The sequence below is a fragment of the Stegastes partitus genome, unplaced genomic scaffold, assembly GCF_000690725.1.
Source record: "Stegastes partitus isolate 25-593 unplaced genomic scaffold, Stegastes_partitus-1.0.2 Scaffold852, whole genome shotgun sequence".
Classification (NCBI taxonomy): Eukaryota; Metazoa; Chordata; class Actinopteri; family Pomacentridae; genus Stegastes; species Stegastes partitus.
Window position 1 is genome coordinate 49,704 of NW_007578583.1, and position 22,982 is coordinate 72,685.

Here is a 22,982-nt window from a genome sequence, read left to right on the forward strand (position 1 = left end):
CTGGGAAGAGTCAAACTGCAGCTGCTGTACAAGGCCAGCATCCACGGTTTCACCGGTGCAGCCTTCCACCAGAGATGTGACACCCGCTCTCCCACTGTGTCTGTGGGCTATAACGCCTCCGGCTATGTGTTTGGAGGCTACACCAAACAACCGTTTAGTCAGTCTGGACAGTACGTTCATGACGACCAGGCCTTTCTGTTCACCCTCAGTGGAAAAAAGCTCCTCAGATATCCAGTCACTGGTCCTGCAAATGCAGTGACAATGATCAGTAACAACGGTCCCCACTTTGGAGAAGCATTGATTCTTGTCAATCAAAGCAAACCAGTAGTACATAGTAATCCAGGAAATTACTACAACTTCACAGCTGCAGAAATGCATGGCAATGATCTCAACCTGACTGAGTGTGAAGTCTACCAGGTGGAGGGTAAGTTCACTATAAACAACCGTATGTTGATGTGTGTTGTTGCAGATCAGTGTTCTTCTGCATTTCATGTGTCATGATCACCACATCCTTAGAAACTACAGTCTGCTGATATCTGATTCCCTCAAGTTCATATTATCTGCTGTTCAAATGTGTAAAAACTAACAAGTTAACAAACAATTATCAATAGTGTAACAAAGGTACTTTGTAAGGAGCAGGGCTGGATGTTACTATTCATTTTTATTTTTAGAAAAAATCATCTTTTTTTGCCAAATATATTTTGATTTATTTATAAATTTAGGGATGTTTACATAGAATTTCAACGTTCCCATCTTAATAAATATTGTCCTTGGACTCTTCCTTAACATAAAATAAAACAATCCTTAATCTCTCCTCACTTTCACATTAGAATTTAGGCAAAACATACATGTAAGTATGATTTTTTTTAAAATTATTATTATTCAAATAGTAAATATTATTAAATGTCTCATCCAGTAAAAACCAGGCTTTATGTTTTTGTTTTTTTCTAATATAACTTTCAGATGTGAAGTCAAAGCTGTTAAGATATAAAAATGTCTACTTCTGTCATTCCACTGGGGATTTTAGTATCGTTGTAGTGACATTACTGTCAGTAAAATGAATCCACTGGACCTTCGGTTCTGTAGACGCTGGGAGTTCATGGAGACGTTTGTGTTCACTCTTGCAGCCAGCAGCAGAACATCTGGAGTGGTTTGCATGTGGCTGCCACATTTTAAGAGTTAGCAGAGGCAGCTTAGCAGATAAAGAAACCTGTCGGACTGTGAGGCAGCTGAATGGTTCACCTGAAAGCAGCTGCCAGTGAGAGGAAACGATTATACAACGTTTGAGCTTGAAGGCTGTTGGTTCTTCAGTTGGAACTGGTTTGTAAAGTAGAGACTCCGTCTAGTTGTGAGGGGACTTGAGGAATGGCAGAAGCAAACATCTTCCTATCCTAATGGCTCATAAAATAACACAATAATAATAATAATAATAATAATAACACCAGTGTTACCGTATTCTTGCAATGTGCCAAGTGAAACCATCACAAAGGCAAGAAGAGGTGTATAGGTGTGTATAGGGCTGAGAAACGGAATAGTTTCACATCACAATTTGAAACGCCATTAGCAGACTGCAAAGGCTGCAATTATAGATAGACATTATGCAGCATGGCTGACCCAGGGTTTAAAGTGTTGTGTCCGTGGTTTTACAAATTCCTGCCATCGTCCTTGAGTGAAAGTCATGCTCTCGATGATGTCTCAGGAAGCCTGACGTGAGAACTTGCATTGTTAAACAAATCACAATATCTATATAAAAAAAAAAAATCACAGATATTTTCCACAAGTCGTTCATCCCTAGGTGGGATGCTGATATCTTTATTAATGTAGGAAGACTCCTGTATAACTTGTTTTTGCTCATCAACAGAAACCACTGAACTTGAGAGGCCATGGAGGACAATAACCTGGGAATTACTGTAAGATGGACGGTCACTGTACATCACATATTGTGCTTTAAGCAGTTTGACACCAACTATTAATCTGAAGAAATTTTGTAAGAATGTGCTAAACATTTGAATATATTCTTATAATGGACGTGTTCCTTGTGCCATGACATGCACGCTGCTCTACAGGCTCACTGTTCAACAACATTTTAGATTAGGATGGTGTCCATGTGAATTATTAAGCAATCAAATGGCTTAACAGCAAACAGGACTGATGTCACAGAGGTCAGCTGCTTGTGCACAAAGAAGTTCAGTCAAAGCAACTTACAACCTCTTCATGAGACTGAAAACCTGTTCATCTCCTTGTCTGAGCAGGAAGAGGAAGGAGCTGATGGAGGGCATTAAAACCTTCAAGCCCACAGTCGGCTCTGTGTCTCAGGCTCGAGTTTTGCTCGTTGGACCAGTTGGAGCTGGAAAGTCCAGCTTCTTTAACTCCATCAACTCTGTGTTCAGAGGCCATGTCACCAGCCAGGCCATGTCTGGCTGCTCCAGCACCAGCCTCACCACACAGGTCAGTGTCTGCTCCCACTGATTTCCATCTGCTCAGACTGATGTCAACCTGACAGCTCTGCCCGGTCCACTTCTTGTCCCTGACAGTTTCGCACCTACTCTGTGAAAGCTGGACGAGAAGGCAAACCTCTGCCAATCATCTTGTGTGATACCATGGGATTGGAGGACAGCAAAGGGGCGGGGCTTGATATAGATGACATCAGCAGCATCCTGAAAGGTCATCTGCCAGACTGTTATCAGGTACAGCAGTTTAATGCACTCAGCAGGATACTGAATGTATGAAACACTGACTAGGCTGTAGTTAACTCAAACATGTGACTCAGTTCAACCCCTCAGCTCCTCTGCATTCAGACACTCACGGTTATCGCAAGAGTCCAGGGCTCAAGGACGTGATCCACTGTGTGGCCTACGTCATTGATGCCTGCAAGATCTCCATCATGCCCTCAAAGCTGGAGGAGAAGCTGGACGCCATCCGCAAAAAGGTCAACCTAATGGGTCAGTGGAACTGAGTCCTGAGGGAGCATTTCTCCCCACACACACACTTTCAGCTGTTGAACACTCGCTCCCTTGTCAAGCTGACTTCGAGGCTGAGGCCAGTGGCTGAAAAGTCTTTGACAATATGAGTTAGGAGAGAGTCGGGAAAGATGAGCTTTTCCTTGAGGTGTCTTTACAGTGGCGGTATGACAGTAATGTCTAAAAATAAAACACGAACATGTACTTTAGGATGTGGGGCATCCCTGGGAATTATTGGTTTGGATCTAAAATAAATTGTTTTTTAAATATGCCTCAAGTACAAATTCTGAGGACTTCCTCTAATGAGCCAGAGCCACTGTGGGTGTCGAAAATGAGCCGTCTAAGGAGTGGACTGCGTGAATGTTTTTCTGCCTGCGGACGCTTTTATCTTGTGCACACGTCCGGTTTGTGCACTTTAAACAACTAATTCAACAACATACGACTGCTGCAGACACCTACTGCTGCTCATACATTTCATAAGGCTCCCCTTCATCCATTAACTCACAACAGGAATATATTTTTAGATGGTCATTAGTAATGGAGAGAAAACCCAGCAATGGACAAGATTAAATTCATGACAAAATTATTCTGTTTTTCTGCTCTTGTGTCTCCAGGGGTTCCTCAGCTGGTCCTGCTCACTAAAGTAGACGAAGCCTGTCCTTTAGTGAAAGAGGATGTGAGAAACGTTTATAAGAGCGGCTACATTAAGGAACTGGTGAGAACTTTAGGGTTTTATAAAATAAAACAAATCTGGCAGACTTGTTTTTAATTAGAAAAAGCTACACACCACCCTCATCTGACTCCTTCTGTACTGTGTGTTCTGTGATCCAGATGCAGGAGGTCAGCGCTCGGCTCGGCGTGCCGTTGTCCTGTGTTGTTCCGGTGAAGAACTACAGTGAGGAGTTGGAGCTGGACATGAACACCGACATCCTGCTGCTCAGCGCCATCGTTCAGATGCTTCGCTTCGTCGATAATTACTTTGACGAGCTCAGTGACCGACTGAGCAAAGTTGCCACCAAAGAAGTGGAATTTCGTTAAGGGACTGTCACAATGTGCAGCTCATGAGTACATCGAGTTAAGATCCACTGTGGTAAACGCAACAACCATCAGAGTATTATTGCATTGTTCCAAGATGGCTACCCCATCCCTAAGCACACCGAATGGCTGAACCTAGCTTGTGTTTTCATGCTCCAGAGGCTTTATCAATAGTTAATAGCTGCTATTTAATCAGGTCTAACACCTCATAGTGTCTGTGGGGTTCAGAGCCTTCATCGCTTAGTGGGAACACACCTCAAACTCTCTGAGTCGGGAGTGTTGACTACAGGGTTGGGCCTTCATCATAGGAAAGGGCTCCTAGGAATGCTGGGAGATGTAGTCCCTCCAGTATACTGTAAGGCTGCAGGTCACCTCCAGTTACTGGTTTCCAAAACTCTGAGGTGGAAATGTTGACGGTGTTTCTTTGTGCCAAAATATAACCAGTTTTTTGGTGGGTGATATTGTTTGGGATGTTAATCCTGTATTTAAAAAAAAAAAAATTTGCAAAACATGTCTAAAACCTTAATTTGTTATCTATTTAGAGCAAATATACTGATTGTGTTTTAGGCTTTGCTAAGTATTTGACTGATTCAGTGGGACCTTGGAGTGCAAACAAGCTTGAAAATAGTTAATCTGATATTTAGAGTACTGCTTACTAGTATTGCAGAATACGATGTACTGCATGATGGCCACATCTTTGTATGAAGTCTTGCAGTTCTGCAGTATTTGATGTGTCTCTTGGCTAACAAAGTAATGTTTGTTGTCATGTTGCATGTTAGGTACATTTAGCATGTGCTTTGATTTTTGTCTGATAATAAAAACTGCCTGTTACGGCCCGTGGTGTTTGTGCCGTTGTGTCGTGTGGACTTGTGACCATGGTGTGGAGATGACCTGTGTAGGCCCAGCTGTGGCTGGTTGGCAGCTCGCTCCAGGACGCCAGCTGCCAGTCATCTCAGCTAATTAACCTGGAGCTGAAGACCTGCACTCCGGCCCTTGTTGTCCCTGCTCCGGTCACCGCCACTCCTCCTCCACCCCAACAGTCACCACACCTGGCTATAAAAGCCCCACAACCTTTCAGTCAGGGCTGGCTGGGATTTACAGTGAACAGTCAGTCCTGGTGCCTCTCGTTCTGTTGGCAGCTGCTGGAGACTATGACTCCCGTTAGCAGCTGCACAACTTTGTGAGGATGTTACTCGTGTCCTGCGTCTTCTTATTCTGTGTTTTGAGTTTGTTCTAGTTTCTTGTTATAATTATGTTTCGAGCTATTATGTATTCTGAATCTGCATATCTCCACTGAACCTATGATCCTGTTTTGCTTTTTTCTACTGAGCACAATGCACGTGCTTGAAGACAACATGGCCGGTGAGAACTGGTTCACATGCTGGGAGACAGCGGACACTCCCCTGTTCTATCAGCTGCTTTAGATACACACCTTCTGGACAACACACACACTTTGTATTCGATCCAAGCAGTGTTTACATTTCACTGAACTTCCACGTGAACAGTGGTTAGCCTGTTCACATCACAGTAACTGGCCGATTAACCTGCGTACAAGTCCAACCTCTGACTGTGCTGTACGGGGCAGTCCCAGCCCAGGAAGATATCTGTAACCTGAACCCAAAAAACTCAGCTCAGCTGGACATGAGTTTCCTCTCTGTCCCTCTGAATCCAGCGCTGCCTCACTTTACCTGTGACCTGAATAAATTCTACATGTGAGAACTGAAGATTTCTCCGGTTTGTTCTTGAGCTAAAGAATCAGGTCTAACATAGTTGTATGTGTGGATGGTGCTGTTTGATTTTGGCTGAAGAGTTTAGTTTTGTGTTGGTTTTCTAGCTTTGCAACTCTGCTAGCCTTCGTTTGGTTCTTTGACTTGTAGCAGCATCCACCCTCTTCTCTTGTACTGTCACAGTCATGATCATTTACGTTACTGAGCAATAAATGGCTTTACCTGAACCGCTTCCATCTGGGTTCTTGTTACATCCAGCTGACCCTCGAGGCTGGGTCGTAACACTGCCGCTGGCCCGACAAACGTCTTTAAACTCTTGAAAGAATTATTAAAAAGAGAAGCAACAAATCTGAATTTCTGATTAGAACCTTCATTACAAACTGAACTTGAGTCGTTCTAATCAGTTTTCTGTTTTCAATAAAAGCTCAAAGTGCACGAATGAACAGAAAAGTTGAGATTTATTAATGCAGCTCAGACAGTTACTGTACAGACCAGCTGAGGAGCGGTGGCTCCCTGTGCAACAGGACTGTGGTGTCACAACAATCCGTAAACTACACAACACACATCCCGCCTGTAATCCCACTCACCGCCTACTGTTGCATCGCTGGGATTAGCTGTGAATTAGAGTGGGTTATAAATTGGCAGCAGTCCTCTCAGCGACAATAATCATCAGTTAAAAAATAACTTCTAAACAAACACGTCTTGAAATAGTGTTTAAAATATCAATGCTGTGTTAGTGCACATAACAGACAGGGAGCTCTCTGCAACTTGGCCACAGTCTACATTGAACTGGTTGTACGACTTTGCAACTTTCACAGACTGACCAACAAAAAATGATGCACAACAGTGAAGAAAGGAATGTCCTGGGACCACGAAACACACCTGGAATTCATTGATATTCAGCAAGTCAGCTGCTGTTTTCCCCCTTTCCGTTACAACCCGAAGCATCTCCTTCAGCTGAGTCGCTCCCACCAGCGAGGACATGTGTGAAACGCGCAGCTGGAAATGACGTTCAGCAGACGTCGCTACAGCTGACACGGTTGTTGGTGAGGTTGGTGCAGACTGTTGGGGGCACAGAGGTCGGACCACTGGACAGGAGCAGAGATGAGGCTTTTATGGCACAGCTGACGCTCTCCAACAGTTCAGTCTTTCCCCTCAACAGCCGACTGCTTCAGTCATCAACAGAAAAGGCAGCCACGTGAACTTTGACCACTTGAGTAACAGTGCAGAACACACGTGCACAATCACACATTCAAACGCGCACACACACACACATTACGTATGGGTTTGGTCCGAGTCCAAAGGCTGACTTGGTGTCAACCGGCGCAGAGAAGGACAGTTGGCATCTACGCTGCAGCGTTCCACCTACATGCGCTCACACTATGGCTATTTGATGTTTACCAGCAAAAAAAAACAAACATTCTTGTATCTGTTATATTAGTAACCAGCAACGTAATAAGTACAAAGTGTTAGTAGTTTGTAGTTTTAAAATCAAAGCTTGTCCTTGTTCAGCTAATTTGAAAGTGGCACCATCTGCTGTTCACCGTAGTAACACCTCGACCTGCTGAGGACAAAGCAGCATCGAGTAACTAGAAACCAGACGATAGTTTGGCTTTACCTGCACATCCCTGTTCAGAGGAGACAGTGGAGTTTATCACTGAGCATCAGAGCCAACAGCCCACACTGGACACTGTGTCCACGTGTTCCTCACTGTGGAAAGCGTCAATAAGAAAGTGGGCGTTGGCACAGATGGTCTTAGAGCTGTTTGGCAATTATGGAGCAACATTATTGTAACGTATTAATCTGTTGAGATGTTTATTCAGGGATGAATTGTGCTGCGTAACAGATGCTTCAGGGCCTAAACTCTATTATTAGGTGGAATTTAATGTGCTAACTGAATCTTCACGACGGGCATGAAGGGGCGAAGACTTCTGTGGGTGTCGTTTGCACGGTTCGTTATGTGGCTCTGCAGAAGCCATCGTTTCATTCTGTACAAGAATGAGCCACGTAAAATGGTTCATTTCAAACAGAAACACAGGCTCTAGTATCTCCAACTAAAATGTTTGTGTGTTTAAATGAGATCGGCAGGGACGGAGCCGACATTTTAAACCTACGAATGTGCAATCAAGGCCGATGTGCAGCTTTTAAAACAACTTATGACTCTGATATTATTTGTAACTGTGAACCAAAATGAATCACTGAAAGTATTAAAAGGACTGAATGGAGAACAGAGAAGGGACAAAGAGCCGATGACTGTTGCAGCTGACCAAACCTGTCGCAAAACATCAGGACCTGCGGCTAAATAAAATAAAAAATAAAACCAATACTTACAAAGATTGAAGAGGATTTAAAAAAAAAAAAAAAGGTGAATCAGTTTGACCCACTACTGTAAAAACACTACGAACACTGAACAAAATGTCTCTACAGGTTGTCACTTTGGCTCTTCAGCGTTTGGACCCGACCAGATCGATCACACACTGTGCTTACGTCAACATCTACAGAGATGACATTCAATTTCCAAACAGTAGAAAAGAAATTTAGGAACTTTTCCTTGTGTTTTGTTTTTTTCCTCTTAAAGAACTGTACAAGATTATTTTTAAAAAATCAATAATTAGTTATACATATTTATATGACAACATTGTTTACGTTATATTACTATAAAGAAGTACAACTTTTGTGTTGTTCTCACTTAAGACTGGCTGCAGTATTCCTTTTTCAGACCACTGCAGCGCTGAAGACGGTGAATGCAGATCGTTATAGGTTTAAACAGTAAACGTATAATACCGTTGTGATGCAGCGGTGCCACCATCATTACAGATAGTGCGCTGTTTGTGGGTCTGAATGCAGGTTTAATTTTTGGATAAGACGACTGGATCTCTGCAGTAGCAATGTCAGGACACAGGGTGGAGCTCATTGACCTGCAGGACAGATTCTGTTCTGTTGGCTGAGTCAGCAGTGACCAGTGAACTTTACGCTAGCGTCGCTGATGACTCACCCTCACCCGTCTCATCACCTGTGAACCACAGAAGGTCAACAGACACTTTGTAGTTCGCTCAGAGACAAGCGGCTGCTCCAGTCCTCCACCTCGTTCGTCCCTCATCTTTTCAGCTCTCTGCAGTCCAGGAAGCCACCTGCTGGAAAAGGAATACTGCATTTCTCCGCTGCTTGTTTCTTCAACTTGTGTTGCTCAGCTCTAGTGTGCATCCTGCGGGGGGGAGAGAGGGGCAGGGAGGGTCACCTAGGCAGGCCCTTCCTTTGGAGAGGACGGGGTCTGCGATGAGGAGCTGGACGAAGAGGAGGCAGAGCTCTTCAGAGACCCCAGAGTCTTGCTGAACCAAGAGTTCTTGGCGGCTTGGATCTCGTTCATCAGGACTCCACGCTGATGCTCGAGCTCCTGCAGAGCAACAGAAGGAGAAGGTCTCAGTCAGCAGACATGGAGGAGAAAAGCACTTTGGGTCAAAGCTGGACACGAGACCTTTTTTCTTGTAAGCTAATCTGACACAGTTACAGAAGCTGATCTTGTGTATTCTAAAACACTAGTAATATTATAATCTGACTCTTCTCAGAGGCTGTATTCTAATAAATGTCACAGGACTGCCAACATTTTTCAGACACAGTGAGTTCAGGTGCTCTTCTTTGCACTTTAATGGTTTCAGACAGACACAGAAGAGACAAACACTAGAAAGGAAATCGTATCAGTTTGCTGTTCAGGGGTGTTTGTGCCCATGTGCTCTGGGCTTCCACCACCTGGCTGTCAGGCTGTCACTGCATCGCCGTGGTCTTAAACGCAAACTGGCCTGTTTCTTTTGTTTATTCTTTTTAAGATATTCGGCTGCAGCTGTACGTTATATTTATTTCAAAGTCGGCTACTTTTTATTTCCACAAATACGAAAACAGACCTGCATGTTTAATTCAGTTCTGCTGCTGTATGTTATATTGATTTTGAAGTTATTTTATTTATTTCCACAGATACAGGGGGGACTGAAGGCCTGTTCTGTGTTCAGCTGACCTCAATGCACAAGCCAGCGTATCGTTTTCTCCTCTTCATGACAGTTTGATTCTGCTATAACAGGTAAAATAGCAATAAAACACTAAGAATTATCCTTAATTTCATAAATGCAGCACACTGTATATATAGTAGAACTATATATAAAACTTTATATGCTGTCATATCAAATAGCTTTTGGTAGAAAATGGGGCAAAACGGCTCTTTGACTACTAAAGGCTGCTGACCCCTGTTCTAGGTATTCCTTATAATAACGTAGTACCTGCACCAGTAATGACATTTGTCCATCCCTCAGCTCTTCTTTGTGTTTAGTGCTAGTTAGAGAACGCTAGCATGCTAACAAGCTGACAGTAAACACGCTACTATATGATGAAGATGTTTCATGTATCTACTCAACATCAAAGTGTCGCTGTTAGCGTGCAGATGTTGAACGCACAGCTGTAGACCAGTGCAGTCTACAGCCGTGCTAACTGCAGCTTCATTTGTCCTTGTTTGCTTTTTTTTATTTTGTTTTATTACGAACAAACATTATGAGTTTACTAAGTACAGCAAACTCAGAGGAGCCATAACACTTCATGACAGTTTTACTTCCTGTATCTGTTCCCTTAAGAGCAGTTATTGCTGTTGATGCTGTCGTCCCTGCGTACTGCGGCTGACCTGGATGCGACATTTGGCCTCCACCAGCTGTAGTTTGGTCTGTGCCAGCTCCAGCTCCAGCTGTCTCAGCTGCTCCTTCAGCCCGTCCTTCTCCTCGTCCAGCGGCTCGTTAGAGGTTTTGTCACTACCGGGGGACGAAGCCTGGAGGGAGCCCAGGGTGCTGAACAGGTCTCTGCAGTGCTCACAGCCCATGACTTTATTCTGCACAAGCATACAAGCACAAACCAATAACCTTATGTTAGCAGAAGTCGGTGGGTGACGTTGACAGTATGATCATGTTATTACTGGTGAAAACGAACATGCTGTTACATTCATATGCTGCAGCAGACACCTCTGTATACCAGCTGTCTTGCATATCCAGACCTATAGGCCTGCATCTCATCATCATTCTGCTCTGAGGGAAAATGCTCTGGCTTGTTTGTATTTCTTACAGTCATCTCAGGCAGGTCTATGCCCAGTGCCCCTGAAACCCAGAATGGTTTTGGTGGAAAATCTGCATGTGGGGCGACAAGCTCGGTCATTAAATTGGCTAATTTACCAAAAAAAAGCAAAAACCAAGCAGGCCTTCCTCATTGCATGTCCAAACCTTCAGCAAAACTTAACATTCTAAATGTAAGTTGCTGCTCTGTATTTGCTGTTATTTCTGATCGCTAAGAGGACTGTACAGACTGTTAAGGGAAGGAGGAAGCTGCATGAAACGTGTGCAGAAAACGACAAGCTCATATGTAAAGTCTACTGTCTGTGAGTCTGTCTACGACAACACAGGACGCATGTCTTTTATCAAGTAGGTGAAATAATAACCTTGTTTTTTATACTGTCTTCTAACAGACAAGACATTGCACACTTTTAGTACTAAAGAAAAAAAAAAAACACCATTTACTCAGAGTGTCATCTTCATGAGGAACTATGCCCTGATGATCATGATCCAAACAGTAAATACGTATCCTGTGTGTGATCCATCCTTTTGTTTGATCTTGACTTTGGAATGCTAGCTAGGACATCACAAACACGCACCTCGAAAACAGGTCGTCACTGGTTAGTCTGTTCTCACTTTCGAGGGGAAGTTAATTTTCATGCAGTTTATGCATTTTGTAAATAAGAAATGATCCAACCTGCCATCTTCAGCCAATGTTTTCTGTACAGAAGACCAAGTCACCCTCAGCCACAGCTGCCATGTCGTTGGCCAGTCATAGCACATTCTAGTCTTTATGTCACATGTTTTCATTTCCTCTCATCCTCTCTGTCTGTTCTAGTTTACTACATTATTATAATGATATCACATCCCAAGTGAAAGGTTTATGTTAACACTTAAACAGACAGTATTTGTCTCCCGAGCAGGTCCCTTCCTCTGTTATGTCTCACTAGTGTTGCTGCAACTCGACATATTAAGAAGGAGATCAGAAAGTCATCTATCGAAGCCTGAGGTGATACTCTGCCACACCCACGAGCAGCAGCAACACATGTTGGACGAAGGCTAAACAACTTGTGCGGAGTTATGTGTGTAATCAGGTTCTTTATGGGTGTTATGTCCATGAAAGACAGACGAGTGAGCACAAATCCTTTGTTCTCTGATGCAACACATTGTGTTTTTCCAGGAATTTGAAAGTCTCCCAACTTGCATGTGCTGCTCGCTGCGCATTAACACCAAATAATCTCACCCTGACGATGTCTAGCTCTTCTTTCGTCGCCGCCTGCTGTTTTTCCAGCCTGGTGCTCAGCTGGGAGCAGATCTGAAAGACAGAGAGGAAGTCGACTTACATGTGAGACGACGCGTTCCATCTACAAAGTGAGACACGCTGAGGATTTTTCAAACCTGTGCTTCTGCATCAGAACTCCTCACATTCACAGCTCCATATATTCAAGAACAATAAATAGTTTCTGAGGCTTTACTTGGCATCTAGCTCAGTCCTGATATGTTACATCAACGCTGCTGCTAGGAACAGCAGTCTGTAGCGATCACATCATTCAGAAACACAGAAAACTAAATAAACCGTACAGTCACATGTCACAGGGCCGACACGTTTGCAGTGGACATTTGTGTAAATCAAAGACTGTAAATGAGCAAACAGCGGTGGAGGATGTTGGCAGCAGACCTGTTTGTACTCTGCTATGATCGCTGTGGTTTTCTTGATCTCCAGCTCTGCTTTTTCCAGTTCCCTCCTGAACACTTCCTTCAACTGGAGAAGACAGAACATAATGACAAAAACAACAACAAAAATACATCATTAGGGAAGATAAGCAGACAATATGTTGCATGTTTTATATAACTGATCAATACACTGCATCCAGGGTCACACACAGTGACTTTACCTTTTCCTGTGTATTCAATAGCAACCACCACTCACTGACCCGTTACTGTCATGAAACACCTCGAATAGCGACAGCACATGTAGAGTTAAGGCCTTTTTACTGAGGTCTAGTTTGATTTATTTCACTTGAAAGGCAGGTTATGTAGTGAAGTGTGTAAGTCTTTAAAGATGCAGTCGATACAGTAATAAATAATACTACTCCTGCTCCACGTGTTAAAAAATGGTGGCCATGATTCATTGATCTTGGGTTTAATTAATCTGTTAATTGATAGTAGCTACACAGTTTGCTGTATTATGTAGAATACTGATTGATGGCTTGTGTTCTGGGAGATCTGTATCAGATCTATATGACTTCTAGCTAACGTAAGCCACTAGTTTCATTCTCTTTGGTTAATGACAGAAGCTGATTAAAGTAATTGACCATTTGTGCCTTTCAGTGGAATTAAATGAACAAAAGTAAGCATATTAAAACAAAGCAAAGCCTCTAAGCCACATTCACAGGAGTCACATACGTACTGTGTCGCCTCAGGGAAATAAAGTCTTTTTTTTTATTAGCTCATTAAGGCTGATTTAACGATCTGATGTTACCTGAGCCGTCTCCTCCTCCTGCCGCCTCTTTTCCTCCTCAGTCTCCACCAGACGTTGCTTGGTGGTCAGCAGCTCTTTGTTCAAAACATCAGCCTTGTCTTCTGCCTGAGTACACACACACACACACACAAACACACACACACAACAAACACACACACACACACACAGACGCTTCATCTAATCCCACATCTATAACTTCACAAACATGAAGAAGCCATACATCCTCTCCATAAACTGTCTGAGCTGCTGCCATCAGGTAAACGTTTCTGAACCTCCAGAATGATCAACAGCTTCATTCCACAAACTGTCAGAATGCTGAACTGCTGATCCGGACATGCAAACATTTCTTTGTTTAGTTGCTTTTAGTTACTGGATCCTGCATACTCATCGTGTTTGTACTGCTGTTGTATGTACAACAAGGTGACAATAAACTTGATTAGATTTTGATCAGTCACACTCTGCATTCATTAACACGCTGCTGAGTCGCTCATTTTACTGAACCACAGTCCTGCACCTGAACTGAACTCTGTCAGCGTATTAATGACTTCACAAACCCGTATTCAACTGCAGACCAAGACGCCGTACATCAGTCACACTCTACATTCACTAACAGGCTGACAGAGTTCAGTCCAGGTGCAGTCCACCAGGACTGTGGTTCAGTAAAATGAGCGACTCAACAGTCCAGCAGCTGCTGAGAACGGTGTTTAATATCAGCAAAAGGTACAAAATGTTTTTCTGCTTGCAGCTACATTTGTCTGTTTATGCTACCACTAGAGTCAGGGTTTTAATTATCTCAACTTCTAAAATTACTCCACCAAAAAGCTGCAAATTTGCAAATTTCAAAGAGCGCATGCATTTGGAGCACATTTAGCCTCACATCATGCTCCGTGTGCAAAACAACCAACGTCAGCAGCCGATGCTACGTGTAAAATACAAACGTGCAAGTTGTTTTCAGTCTGAAACAGAGCAGTCGGATTGTTGAGGGGTTCAAAGCGTCCTCTCCAGACGCTGCGTTACCTGATCGAGGTCGTTCCGAAGGGCGATCTTACTGGTGACCAGTTCGTGTGCCAAGTCGTCGTTCTCCTGCTCCAGACGCATGCTGGCCTCCTGAAGACGGCGGTTCTCCCTCTGCACACACAAACCAACGCACACAGTTGCAGAATCTTGCAAATGTGGGAAGTGCATCCACATTTTTTATATTATCATCATCATATCATCATCTCCAAAATGTTCTCCAACAGCAGAGGAAACTGATACTGTGATAATAAATCAATTTTTCAATCAGGAAAAGGCAGCAGTCCCCCCCCCGGCGTTTTTTGATTTAATTTACCCATCCAGCTGTAAGATCCTAAAACAGGCCTCCACATCATCTTGAAGTCCCCGTTGCGAACCATTAGTGGAGTCTCATGACTACCAGTCTGGCTATAAACACTCTCACATGACAGGCCTGCCTCAATGGGACCAAACAGTTGTCACGGCTGTGCGGGGCTCATCTGACCCTGATATCCTGTCACTTTTACAATGGCCACTTTTTCCTTCCCCTCCACTGAACACATGCACTTGAATGGTATGGACACAATGCATAGCTGATCAGAATTCATACAGAAAACGTCACATAAATATTTACAAACACATCAGCTGTGCAGAAATTTAAAAAAAATAAAAAAATCCTAAATATCTACAACAACAGCAGAACCTACAAGGTGTTCTCAGTGAAGGACGTCCAAAGAAATGAAGGGGAAAAACATGCAATGCTTTTGAGTGCAGCTTTGCCATGACAAAGTCCTCCCTTTGCTGCTATTCTGGAGTTTGTATGCAACTCCTGAGATTGAATTAGTCACTTCCTGACAGCAGAGAAATTAAGTTCCATTCTCTGTTAGCGTGGATGGATTCTCTCCGTCTCAGCCGCCCACATGTCAAGTTCTAGACCGATAGAACATTTCAGAATTCACGTGAAAATCTTGAGCTATTTTAGTCAACACGGTTGACTTACACCAATCTGAAAGCACACAAGAACTCAGAGTTTAACATCCAGGAATGTTTGTTTTAAGACAAATAAAAATGACAAATCCAAGAATTTGCAGAAAATCTTTTTTTTGGGAGCAGAGGCAGCTTACCGAGCTTCTGTCCACAGTCACAACAACGTATCGAGGCTCCGGCAGCACAGACTAAACGTTAACACATGACACTGACAGGAGTTTCCCTTCTCTCACATTACCCAGCCTCGCTCTCTCTGTCCCCCTCTCGCTCTCATTTCACTCCTTTCATTGATAGCTGTGCTTTGTGCTACGATAAATATCCAAACCACGCATGAAGAAGTGCGTCCAGCCAGAGAAGCTGCATTTCACACATGAAGCAAATGAGACAAACACAAAGAGTACATACCTAAACCTGGGGGATCCAACCATATATATAAAAATAAAGGTTTGAATTACAGGAACCAAAAACAACTAGAAAGAAATAATTCCTTAAATGCTGCAGCAATTTACAAGCATTCCTGTTTTTGCTCTTCTTGCTCCGTGACAAAGTCTCTCCACTGCTGGGCTGGCTCCAGTCCAACATCTTATCTACAATAAAAGTCTTCCTTCCTTCTCTCCCAAAGCAGCAGCTCGTACGACAACATGTCACTTCTGGCTTTAGGGGGAAAAACAGCGACGCTGAATTCTGTAGATTTCTTCTTGAGATGGAAGTTTTTGACGGCTGTTGGTTTTTTTGGAGATTAAATCAACTTTACTTTAAAGTTTAATAGAGCTACATCTCTGCAAAAGCTTTGGGCACTTCAGATGTTTAGACTCGTAGCCGTCACATGATCACCACCAGGCAGGCATCTGGTTGGCTCCCAACTCATTCTGATGCTTCAGGATCATCATGGAGTCAGATTGGGATCAAAGGGAGCATCTCAAAACCCCAGGAGAACCGCGGGAAGTTCTCCAAGATGCTGGAACAAGTGTGCCAAGGAGAACTGGTGTAAAGACTGATTTCAACTAAGTTTTTTCTGTCTGTTTATTTCTGTGCCTCTCTCGTTATGTTTACTGCCTAAAACCTGTTCACAGTACTACGTTATTCCAGTCATTATGTTATTACTGCTGTTTGCTATGTGCAGAGCACTTTTGCAACACTGGGTTTGAAAGGTGTTGTCTTATTATGTTTAATATCTAATTATTATTATTTTCAGTAGCTTGTTTTGTAACATCTTATCAAGCAAAGTAAGATCATGATCGCTGTTGTGACATTGACTGTATCTGAACTTTAAGACTCTTTTAAGACTTTTTTTGTGGCTATATTTTTGAGAACAAACTAAGAATCACTGGGATTTGGCTTTGATGTGGGTGGAGACAATTCATGCCACAATTATGAAGGTGAGGCTGACAGTGAGGAGGTGTTTCAAACAAAGAAATGCCAGACTACCTGCAACTACTACGAATATTAACTGCTTTGGATGTTCGTTTTACTCTCCTGTCGTCACCACCGGTTTGCAATTGGCAAGCAAAGCAGCGCAACATTACAAGTTTCTGCATCAGCAGTGCAGTTGGTCGGGACTAAGAGCGTCCCTTCCTGCTAACATAGCTGCCAGACAGACGTATGAACACCTGCCAAAGTACTCATCAGTGCCTCTGTGGTAGTTCCTGCAGCAGTAGCTGAAAACAATACAATCTATGCTACTGTTGCTGGTAAATGTCCTAGAACAGGGGTGTCAAACTCTGGCCCGTGGGCCAAATTTGGCCCGCTTTGTAATTATATTTGGCCCGCGAGACAATACCAAATGACTACTAGAGCTGCCCCAGGTATTATACTGTACAGCGCACTCACCGCTAATACTACAAATCCCATAATGCCCTGTTGTTGTTTTGGCACGTCAATCAGGACAGGACCCAGAAACTCCCTCTCCTCTGTGACAGTAGGCATAGCGACTTCACACTACAACTGTCACTGTGCCATTGATGTGTTTTTTTATTTATAATTTGATTTTGCATGTCTCCACTATTAAGTTATATATAATGTATGGTAATAAGCGTTGCTTGTTCCATATTCAATGTTAAAGCAAAATTTGTTTCGGTCCATACTAAAAGGTTCATTTGTTCAATGTTGGCCCGCGACGTTGTTCAGGTTTTAAATTTTGGCCCACTGTGTTTTTGAGATTGACACCCCTGTCCTAGAAGCTGTCAAAAGTAAAACTTGTTTACTAATTAATTTCAAAACCTCCTGTTAAATAAAAGGATCTTGTGTGTCCACTATTCCTGTAAAGGAAAGAAATAAACAGCTGCAGACAAAAAGCCGATTGTGGAAGAACAGGAGCGACAGATTGAAAACAAGAGGAAGAGAAAGAATCTGTAGAACTGTGGTGATGCTGGTAGTTTGTCTGAATCTTTAAATATCTGCCTCACCTCCCCTGTTTCTACAAGACACCATGAAGTCACCGCAGCTAAAGCTCTCAACAGCTCTCTGTCAGCTTCATCTAAAAATACACTTTTATGGATGTTTGGGTCGACGGCGATAAAAGTCAGCGCCGCGTGAGAAGTCGCGTTTCAAGCCGGAACAGACTCACAAAACATGAAGGTGCACTTTGATAAAACACACACAGGTGATTTCTAATCTTAGAAACGTGGTTAATTTTAACAAGAAAAGCTTGAATTTCTTGCTTGCTGTGGTTTTTACTCTCATAGCAACAAAAGCTTTTTTTTAATCGCCGAGCCAAAAGGCTGAGCACACTGGGAAGTCATTAAGTTATCCAATTTAAAACCTACAGGAGGCCAAATTGTTCTCACATGAATACAATGACTGTGTAACAGAAAGGGGGACGGCTGTATTTAAATTTCCAAACTGACAGGATAAATAAGAGAGCGTACCAGAATATAATATAATAACAGAACACATGCTTAAACACATGGTTAGCGCCTCGTAGCATAGCTAGGTGCTACAAAGTGCTTTACAGTGTGTTTCTAATTCACACAACAAAGCAGGTGGAGGCACCTGAGCCTCGGTCCACGGTCCACGGTCCCCCCCCCTCAAAGCTCTCACGATTTTCCTACAAACAGTAAAACAAGTAGGCTACCCCTGTTAATGTGTCGTACCTGGTATCGGTCGATGGGGTCTTCCTGTTGCAGCTGGCTCTCTCGCAGCGTCTGATATTCCTTCTCAAACTTCTTCAGCTTCTTGGTTGGAACCTGAAAACAACAGGAAAGTTGTTGACATCATTATGTTTCTGTAAACTTCGTGTGCCGCGCCTGATAAAATCTGAGCCCATCCCAGTTGTTTGTGAGTTTAGGGGATAAGTGTGTGTGTGTTCATTTAATTTGGAGGGGGTGGCATAAGGAATGTGACTGTGATGTCTACTCCCTGACCAGCAACCATGAGAGCGGCTGCCTCTCTCTGCATTGACATCACATTTTCATTCCAATTAAGACTTTATCAGAGGGGTCAGAGGTCAGAGGCGGTTTAGAAACACTTCTGAGAAACAGCATCCAGCATTCACACGCTGCAAGAAGAAGCTTCGGTTTTGAGATCACCGCTATTCGCATAAACTGAGAGGCTTACGGAGAGCAGACATGTACAGAAAGCTGCAACATGTCCCTGGAAATGGCTCCTGTCCTCCTGAGATGAAAGCCAACAGAAGCTGAGACGCTGTACAGACACAGTCGGCTGATGCGATCATTGGCTGATGAAAGCCAAAGACAGGAGACCCTTTGCTGCTTTATTCTAAAAACAATACGTAGCCCTGCCTGAGAAGTACAAAACATTACTGATTTTACAAACTATTCTCCAAAGCCAGCCGTGATAACTTGTTAAATCAAACATACACATTCTAACTCTTAGACATGTTAACCCTGTACGTCTCTACGCGCAGCCTGAGATCCTCCTGACTGTCCCAGAGTCGAGGCTTAAATCCCAGGGTGAGCGGCCCTTCTCGGTCAGCGCCCCTCGGCTTTGGAACGACCTGCCTGAGGACCTAAGGCTCGCTGAATCAGGAACCTCTTTTAAATCACTTCTTAAAACCCACTTTTATAGACTCGTCTTTATCGCTCTCTGCCCTTTTATCCATTTTATTTTATTTTTTTACTGCTTGTATTCCCTCTTTCTAATCTCCTCTTGTGTGATGTCGTCCTTTCAACCACTTTTTAACTACCTGTCCTTTCTGTACATCTTTACATGGGTTTCATGCACTTTTTATTGTTTCTACCTGTGTTCGCCCTGTCCTGTCTGATATTTTACCTGTACTCTACCTGCCAAAGCACTTTGTGAACTGTAGTTCTTAAAAGTACTATACAAATAAAGTTATAATTATTATAAGGATGAAAAGGTCAACCACAATAGAGTTTTGAAGCAGAGACTGGAGGTGGTATCGAGTTAATTGAAGCACATTTACAATATTTTTTATTCTCAGAACAGATCATGTAAACACTAAATAAAAAAATCTGTGACTTCCTTATGCAATTTTTCTGCAAAACACAGGAAACTGAGTTAGTGCGTAAAAATCAAGCACTTTTCTCTGTGGTGTGATTGTTTCTGAAATTCACATTCAAACAAGCAAAGTCATGTGACTGCAACTCCCTCAGTTAGAGAGTGATAACTTCCAAAATATTAGCCCGAACCAAACAGTAGTGAAGCAGCTTTCATGACTCACTGACGTGTGTGTGTGTGTGAGTGTGTGTGTGTGTCTGCTTCAGGTGGGTGGTAACGTTATCTGCCCCTGTGTGGAAACAGCGTTGCCATAGCGCCCACCATCAGAGCTGGGGATTCCAGGTCAGTCTCAGTCACATGACCTCTCCTCTGAGACTGGCATGTGCCTTGTTTGTGCGAGTGTGTGTTCGTGTGTGTGTGTGCAGCTTGTAAAATCCAATCACCTGCTTCACACTTGGGTGAAGATGTCTGCAGTTTATTTTTGTATTTCTGTATTAAATGTAAAGGGATCAAACCGAATTAAAAAATCTCAACTCTGCTCGCATTTACAAAAAAAAACTAATCCGGCTTTTACTTCTTTTGTTGATTAACAACAAAACAGAAACGTAAAAGCATCGATGGCATAAAGTGCTGCGTGTTTAGTCCAGTAAAACATTACTGCTGTTTGATCCGACGGGCGACGACAGAAATGATTAGTTTCAGGTTCATTTTAACATCCTGTCTTTTTTCAACAACAACAAAAATCAATAAACATCCTTCCTGCCTGTTTGACTTCAAATAAAACTCACACGGTGGCGTGCTGCCGTCTGGTGTCTACAGATGTGACACAAAAGCGATAAAAGCTGATTCACTTTCACTTCACAGCTGTTATAATAATCAGTCAGAATCTACCTTCTTTTGATGGCATTCTTCTCTTCCTCTCTTCTGTGTTAAAGAAATTACATTCAAATCATTGTTTTCCTTGTTCTTTTAAGGACCTTCAAATTTGCAGCATTTTACAACAAACAAGGATGCAACTGTCCATAAATGAAGCACATTACATAATCATCCCAGTAAACGAGCTAGAAAAGCAAAGTAAAAAAAACCAAAAACAACAGATGAGGGAAACACGACCGACCAGTTATTCAGGAAACCCAGCCACTACCTGAGCTCCCCACTGACCTGTCGGGTAACCCTGGACTCGCACGACCGAGGAACCGCCGAGGTGAACGAACGTCACACCGTAAAACGTCTGACACACAATTCCCCAGCAGATAACAGCAAAACTCAGACCCATTCTGTTGTTATCTGTGTGGGAAGAAAGAGCAGCTTGGTCTCTGCAGGCTGGTTAATAATCACTTTATTGTAACAAAACAATGTGAACGAATTGAACGCGATGTTCCGCCCCACAGGCTGCAGCGCTACCAGGGTCGTAACTTCAACTGCAAACTCGTGACGCTTTGGACGCCGCTAATCTAAATATAAATCTCAGTTTCACTTATTAAGGAAGCTACTTTTTGTGTGTGTTTTACAGCATTTCATGAAAGTTAATCATCAGGAGGTAAAAGGATTTTCAACATGCAGAAACCCTGCTTCAGTGTGTATGTGATGACTGGATTTTATGCTCAGAGTTGTTTGATCACAAACATGGCAGCAATAGATTTTTATTTATTTATTTTACAACTGGACCTTCAGTCCAACTTCAAATTATGTAGCTGGTATTTGTAAAATTCGACCAAAGTGGCCCTTGAACAGGAAAGTGGATGTGGTTTCTTGCGGTTAGCTTCACTTCACTTCTCTTTGTGATGCACAAAACAATATTTATAAGAACCAACATCCTCTCTTAGCCAATGTGTGTTTACTGAAACCTCAGCACACGACAGCGTCCTAAACTAGAACCCAAACTGAATTTGTGAGACTTTTACAACAAAGGAGGGAATGACTCATGCTGTGTAAAGATTTTATCCACCTCCAGATTTGCCATTTTAAACCCACCTTTTCCTAACTGTCTTGTGTTTCCACCTCCTGCTATGCACTCATTTATTGAATGTAAGCATCCCCCAACCAGCTTCACACACCGGTTCTGTCATATTTTCCAGGCTTCCTGTACGTGATGCGATGATTCGACGGCAATTTCTGCAAACAAAACTGCAACTACATTTTGCTTAATGTTTTTTTTTTTTTCTTTTTCTGCCTGATGTTCAATTCTCTGCTAACACACAGGAAGTCAAGTTTCTTAGTTTGGTGAACATTTTCCTCGGCCATAGATTTGAAGCCATTATACACACTGATGAACATTAAAACCAGGTACGCTGGCAGGGAAAGTGAAAAACAGTAATCATCTCATTACAAAGCCACCTGCCAAAGTGCTTTGATGTCGATCTGAGCCAAGCTGTGATGGCTGCACGACTGCATGAGAGCATCAGTGTGCAGGACTGAGTATCTACCAACGGTTCTCCAAGGAGTCATGCACACCCAAGGTGCATAAATGTATGCGCAGGGCAAAGGCTGGTTCCTGTGTTCTGGTCCCATAGGAGAGCAACTGTAGCTACGATACAAAGGTGCCAGAACACCCAGTGGTAGGACTGGTTTGATGCTGACTCCTGCCCACCATATTCATGTGGATGTTACTTTGACACGTAGCTAATTATTGCTGCAGACCACCAACACCCCTGCAGGGCGACAGCACTTCCTGATGGCCTCTTTTAGCAAGATAATGCTCCCTCCCTAAATCGGGGGTTTCTAGAAAAACAAGTTTGATCCATAAAACTTGCAGGTCTTAAATATCTGATGCTACCTTCTTAGTGCCTGATAACACTCAGAGCGTTTTAGTTTTATGAGGCACTGTTTATTTTCTGTACAGTCAAACTGCTCGTTTATTTCTTCTACATATCCTTTTGTCAAAGCAGCATCTTTGCAAATATCAGTATAATGTTCATCGCTTTGGGTTTAAAATGAGTGCAAACAATCAGCTTAACTGAATGAATGTGGAAGTCTGACTCCAGCTGAGGTCTGACTCCTGATTAATCTGCTGCTCTCCTAGATCACACAAACACTTATATATCACGACTGTGCAATGAAACGCAACATAAAACTGGGCTGGCCTTTATTCAAACACACTGTCCTGCTATAAACACATGAGATCTCCAACACCTCGACCTTTTCCCCGTTTTCCTAATTTATTGTTGGTATGACATTAAACACAAAATGACACAGTTAATTTTGTATTTTCTGAGATGCCCTGGCTTTCTTTGATACTCTACTCAGCCCCCTGACTCTTTAACCCGATACAAAGCTGCAGCCCTTTGCGAGGCTGTCTTGT

At 42.9% G+C, this 22,982-nt stretch overlaps 2 protein-coding genes across 4 annotated transcripts in view; one reads left to right on the forward strand and one right to left on the reverse strand.

Annotated features, from left to right (window-relative positions):
* Positions 1-6: 6 nt before the first annotated feature.
* LOC103365555 (interferon-induced protein 44-like) lies at positions 7-4,831 on the forward strand (the record flags this gene model as incomplete). Its single annotated transcript, XM_008293019.1, has 7 exons — positions 7-424; positions 1,862-1,910; positions 2,253-2,448; positions 2,535-2,687; positions 2,771-2,942; positions 3,575-3,675; positions 3,792-4,831. Coding segments are annotated over 7 exons (1,296 nt in total), but the record flags the coding sequence as incomplete, so codon positions are not given.
* A 1,330-nt stretch (positions 4,832-6,161) lies between these two features.
* The window catches only part of rabgap1l (RAB GTPase activating protein 1-like), a 124,114-nt gene continuing 107,293 nt past the window's right edge, over positions 6,162-22,982 (reverse strand). The window contains exons 2-9 of one of the 3 annotated variants that reach the window (XM_008293024.1): positions 18,355-18,447; positions 14,300-14,410; positions 13,283-13,387; positions 12,479-12,562; positions 12,044-12,115; positions 10,386-10,586; positions 8,961-9,116; positions 6,162-8,853 (exon numbers count right to left, since the gene is read on the reverse strand). In XM_008293024.1, the coding sequence (XP_008291246.1) occupies positions 8,961-9,116; positions 10,386-10,586; positions 12,044-12,115; positions 12,479-12,562; positions 13,283-13,387; positions 14,300-14,410; positions 18,355-18,447 (822 nt within the window). In that variant the 3' untranslated portion in view covers positions 6,162-8,853. Of the gene's footprint in view, positions 9,117-10,385; positions 10,587-12,043; positions 12,116-12,478; positions 12,563-13,282; positions 13,388-14,299; positions 14,411-18,354; positions 18,477-22,982 lie in introns of all 3 variants that reach the window. The other 2 variants (XM_008293025.1, XM_008293023.1) reach the window with 2 other exon arrangements.